The 5,741-nt window shown below is 44.2% G+C and overlaps 1 protein-coding gene across 1 annotated transcript in view; it reads right to left on the reverse strand.

Moving 5' to 3' along the window:
* ptprt (protein tyrosine phosphatase receptor type T) overlaps positions 1 to 1,444 on the reverse strand; it is a 314,644-nt gene extending 313,200 nt beyond the window's left edge. Inside the window, exon 1 of the mRNA XM_087170691.1 lies at positions 967 to 1,444. Coding sequence (XP_087026817.1) covers positions 967 to 1,054 — 88 coding nt within the window. The 5' untranslated portion in view covers positions 1,055 to 1,444. The remainder of the gene's footprint in view (positions 1 to 966) is intronic.
* Between the last annotated feature and the right edge of the window lie 4,297 nt (positions 1,445 to 5,741).

A 5,741-nucleotide genomic window follows, 5' to 3' on the forward strand; every position in this document is an offset into this window, starting at 1 on the left:
ATTTGGGACACGTATGTTTCTATCAGAGTGAATCGTGCCGCTGGATCTGCTGTGATCCGGCGCCATGGCCCGTGTTTTACCAATCTGCAAAGCTTCCGTTTCTGATGATTTATAATCATAAATAATTGTGACTGATTCGATTAAAAGGATGAGAAAGAAAATACAACACTGCGGGCCCCGCGAATCCTCCAAAAACAAACCTCTCCGGCGCGTAACAAGTGCCAGAGGAGCGCGTGCGGTGCGGAGATGCTGCTGCGGAGATGAAACTGAGCAGCTGCGTAAACTGACTGAATGTTGCAGCGGGTGAAGCTGCGGTGTTTGGGAGTGTAGATCGGCTGCGGGTAAAAGTTGAATAAGAAGCTTTAAGGCTTCAGGTGAGAGAAACGTTCAGCGGTCAACGTCAAAAACGGAAGCTGTGACGGACAGTTTGCGCTCGGACGGAGCCGCGGCGCGCGCACCGGTCCGCCCGCATCCAAAGAAAACCTCCAGCAGGTTCACAGCGGAATATAAACTTCTATAACATCCACCACAAGTCACTCATTAACCCTCAGCAGCTCACAGTCCGCGCGCGCAGGAAGGTTCACGGAGCCAAACCTCCCGACGCGTCCAAAACTTCACACCAGACCTCCGGAGCGCACAGCAGCCGGGGACACATGATGGCACGAGCTCGGGCCGCCGGTCTGCATCCATCAAACCCTCATCACATTACTCCGTGAGCAGGTGATTTGTGAGATTTTCTGCGCGTGTGGCACGATGAGGTGACATTAAACATCATACAGCAGTAAAAACATGTGCAGCTGCATAAACCACTTTCTGCTCCCGCACCTCAGCGCGGTGGCACGTTCCCACCGGTTCAAACTCTGAGGAAATCATCAAAAAATAAACACACACACACACACACACACACACACAGAAAACATGAAGAAATAAAATAAATCCACAGATGAAAGAAACAAACCGCTTTACCTGGAAAGAACTGTCCGTCAGTAAATCCCAAAAGTACAAAGTGGAGGAAAACTGCAGGCAAAGCGAGAGAATAACTCCGTTTATCCATTTCTTTTCTTTCTTCTTTCTGCTTACTCTTCTTCTTCTTCTCCTCCTTCTTCTTCTTCTTCTTCTTCTGCTGCTGCTGCTGATCTGTGCTCGCGGATTATTTTACATACTCCCGTCTGGTCCGTAAACTGGTTTTCCTGAGTTCGGGACGGCGGCGACAGAAACGGAGACAACAGGAGTAAAATCCTCGCATTGGTGGAGAAGAAGAGACAGAAAGACACAAGTAGAAGCAAAGAGAGAAGTTGGAGGCAAATAACCAGGAGCTCTCTCTCTCTCTCTCTTTCTCTCTCTCTCTCTCCTCTCCGGTGTGTGTGTGTGAGTGTGTGTGTGTGTCAGTGCGCGCGTCTGTGCCAAAGAGTGTATGAGAGGGGCGCAGTGTGTGTGTGCGCACTCAGACGGTCTCTGACACACTGACGTTGAGTTGGAGAGGAATGGAGAGCAGTGCGCACCGCGCGGGGTGCCAGACACCGCGTAAAGACGGGCGGATTAACGCGTGTGCGGGACTTCCGGTCGCGGCTTTCAAAATAAGACAAGATGAATAGAAATTGAATTCTCATATTCTCAGGACACGTTGATAAAGCTTCACAGATTGCGAACGGATAATTGGACACGTTCGGGGCAATTAATGAATATGATGATGATAATTATGTTACTGGATTTCAGATTCGATCAACTCTAATATTTCATTTCCCAGCATTCAACAAGGATGTGTTTTATGACAATTTAAAGAATCTGATTAATTAAATTTTTACCTTTGTGCTTATTATTCAAACAGTGAACCTGATAAAAAATATTTTATCATAAAAACAGTACAAAAAAACATCAAGTAAATTTAAATTGAACAATTGATTTTTTTTTTTTTTTAAATGTTATTTTTAAGTAGAAGTAGTAGTTTTTTTTAATTTTCTACATTAAGCTGCAAGTCTGTTCATCATTTAAATGAACGTTTCCATCCACACACTCTAAACCGACAGATTACGTCTTTTATTTGTAGTTCCGGGCGCCAGTTTCCCATCATGCCTTCACTGTTATTCGCCACCTTGACGGTGCTGAGGGCTTTTATTTTTTATCCTTTTAGTTCTCCGGCTTCCCCTGGGTCCTAACGCCTGCTTCCTCCGCAAGGGTAGGATTCACACACAATCCTCTCTCTCTCTCTCTCCCTCTCTCTCTCTCTCCCACACACTCAGATGTGTGTGTGTGTGTGTGTGTGTGTGTGTGTGTGTGTGTGTGTGTGTGTGTTAGTGACTGGCCTTTCCCTGTCACCTTGTTCAGACAATAGAATAAGAGTTTAACTTTGCAGTGTTGCTCAGTTTGCAGGTTTTAAAGTACAGTGTGCACTAACACGTGTCTTTTATACTGAAGGGACCTCCTTTAGAAATACTGTATGTGCTGGAGGCGGAGACACTTCCTCCTCAAATTATTGTCATTCTGACTCACTGTGATCTCAAATCTTTATCAACACCTGCCTTCTCTTTAATTGAGCTGCAGTTTATCGACTAACATGAACATTATTACTATTTTTCTTGTGGTAGTTTTGATTTTATGGCACATTGTCTATATGAAAATACATTTTGGAGCTGCGAGAGAATATCTGAACAAAGAAAACTGTCATCTGTGGCCACCTTTTTGTTCAGCATCTCTACAACTCCTCGGCCTTTATTGTGCGACCGGTCAAGAATTTTCTTATGAGCAAGTTGCAGAGTTTAGGTGACAGGTGGAGAGCTCTGATTGGCTGTTTAACCCCGTGACTTCACTTCTGTCTCCTCTCCTCAGAGCACCAGGCGCTGACCGTGTCAGTACAAATCAAAGCAGCTTTACCCCGGACAGTTTCTCTCTGTGTGTTGAACACATGACACGACAGTTCAGTCAGACTCGCTGTGTTTCATTTGGCAGCTCTTTCTTTTTCTTTTCTTTTCTTGTTTTATGAGCACAGGTTAGTTCACTGACCTGACGCTTTGTCTGAGGCCGGCTCAGAGTATAGGTGTGTGTCTACGCCTCTACGGTGTGTTCAAGTGCAACCTCAGCAGAAGATATGAAGCAACGCAAGGCGTTTGATCAGTCGGCCGATGAACCGTGCAGCAGGGACCTTCATGTGTCAGGAAACTGGATTTCAAATAAATCACAATCCTAGAATCTGAGGTTTCGCTGGATTTAAGAATCAGTATCTCAACCGAACTGTACTTTGAAATTAATGTCAGAAATGTCTCCTCCTTCTCTGAAAAGTTCATTTTTGATGCATTTTTGGTTTTTAAATTGTAACTATGGGGCATTTACTGACTTATTTCCAGTCAGGACTTTAGAACTTTAGACTTTCTGACAACTCTGAAATACAGTTTTTATGTGAGTAACTGCCCAGAGTAACTTTATGAATCCTGGTTACTTCCTGTTATACGGGTAGTTTCACAGCTCGATTGTCAGGTGCTTGTGAAGTAACCTGACGAGCAGAGCTGCTGCTTGTTTCTCGGCCTGGTGCCCTTCAGACGTCCCTGCTGACCGCCTGGTATTTGTCTCCCTCCCTTTCCAGGTGATCGTGACAGGATGTGTTAAATTTAGTAAATTCCACGCGGCCAGTTGGGAGGGTCGTGACATTTTTTTGTCCTTAGTGTTAAATGCTGCTCAGCTCAGCAGAACGCAGCCTGTTGCTCTGCAGTGTGTTGGATAAAGTGGTGATCGACACTGTCTGTGTTTTTGAACGGGAGCAGGTTTAATTTGAGATGGGAAGGTATAAATTATGATCCTCCTCTCATCTCTGTCGTTCTCAGGCTTTTGTCTCACGAGGCAAAGAGAAACCGATATTTCAACGAGGTTTTGTAAAAGTGTTTATGTCTCTGTTCCTTCACTTTGCCTCAAATCAGTTACAGTCAAATCTAATTCAAAGGGACTTTATTTGGCGCCCGTCCCGCCGAAGTCGGCGTATGACAGACCTGTGCCTCAGACGTCTAATACATCACAGAGTCCCTGCTCCGGCTGTTTAATATACAACAAGGGCTCAGAGAGGAAATGGTGGCGTCCTGGAGTTTATGAATTCAGTTACCAGTTTATTGGATTGAGCTAAAACTAATATCCCACCAGTCCTGCAGTGACTCCTACATTCATACAGGTTCTAATGTTCAGTACTGTGTTATACTGAGAGGTGTTTCTCATTTTGTCATTCATTTAGTAATCTATCAGTGAGGGGAGACAAAACGTTACCACCACAACATATTTGTTTTGGCAATTTGGTCGTTATATAATTGTAATTTGTAGGAGATAGAGTTGCTGCTTTACTACAGAGAGTAAATATGAGTAACTCTGAACAACACAATGTTGTAATCAGGGGTTAAAGTGGGATTTGGCAGGTGGGGGAACCTTTACATTCGGGGGGAAAGGTGGGGTAACGCCAGTCTGACTCAGGGTCGCACGAGCAGCAGCACGGCTGTTCACACCAGGAGCACGTTTCTCCACTCCAGTTAGCGAACTCATCTTTATGATAACCTCAAGAATTTATACTGTAGAGATTTTTATGTGTTTCTGCATCAGCGGGACGTCGCTGCTTTGGCAACAATCAAGTTAAAAGTTAAATACGTTTGTTTTATCTATAAGGTTTTTACACGGACTCGCCCGACCACCTTTAAATTAATTCATTAAAAGATGACTGACAGTGGCGTCGGCACTGGGGCGACCACTAGAGGGATCTCGAACACCGGCTTGAGTCAAACCAGATCTGTGATTATTATCAACTCAGTATGCAGAAAAATGTATTTGTAGTAGTGTATTGTGACTTTTCTGTGTCTCGTCTCCGTTTAGACTCTCAGATTTGTTCACTTATTGATCGAAGGTGCTGTAACGCCGTTCTGGATCGTTCCGGCCCACTTTAACCCCCGAGAGTTATCAATCAATACTTTATGAAACTACGTCAAAAGCCCAAAGAAACACGATAAAGTCACGTTCAACCTTTTCTTGGGGAAAGTCAGTGACACTTTGAAAACGACTCATTAGCCACAGAAACATTTCATCACCGATGGCAGACGGCGTTCTTCACTAACTTCTACTTCATAAACTTCTACACCAGAGACTCTGAAGATAAAGCTGCTGTGAATCAGTCTCTTACATCTGCGTTGGTTACTTAATGCAACCTCTCTGAATATTGCATTGCACCATTTTATCTCTTCTTTCTCGCTCGTAGTTTTTTTGTTTTCCGTACAACTCTTATTTGACCTGTGCTTGAAAACCTCAAGAGGAACACTTCCCCTCCTCCGCTGTTATGTATTTTCATGCTGACAGCTAATGAATATTTCCATTATTTAGTGATGTAGAAATCAATGTCTCATTAACATGAGGGTGCGTTTGTCCGAGCCAAGATCAGGACACAAGCGCCCGTATCCTCCTCACCTCTACATCATCACTTATTTATTAGAAATCAATTATGCAGAGTTGCAGCGTTCCCCTCTAGTCCGTCCCAGTCTTTCTTAGTCTGTTCTGCAGCTCTGAACTGTGTCTTCTGTTACACTCTCATGTTGTCCGCTGTTTACGTTTGAGTAGGTAGACGTCGCTGTCAACCCGAGGTCACGTGGCTGTGATTTGATTTATTGCCGATAGATAAATGTCATCTCGTCCCTAATCTCTAGTATGAATGTTTTCCGTTTTCGTGAAGTAAGGTGTTTACCTCTCCTCGGCCTCTGCTTCTGAGGAATCTAATTAATTAGCGC

The sequence above is a fragment of the Seriola lalandi genome, unplaced genomic scaffold, assembly GCF_002814215.2.
Source record: "Seriola lalandi dorsalis isolate HSWRI2012SDOR001 ecotype SW California unplaced genomic scaffold, Sedor1 jcf7180002054957, whole genome shotgun sequence".
NCBI classification, from domain to species: Eukaryota; Metazoa; Chordata; class Actinopteri; order Carangiformes; family Carangidae; genus Seriola; species Seriola lalandi.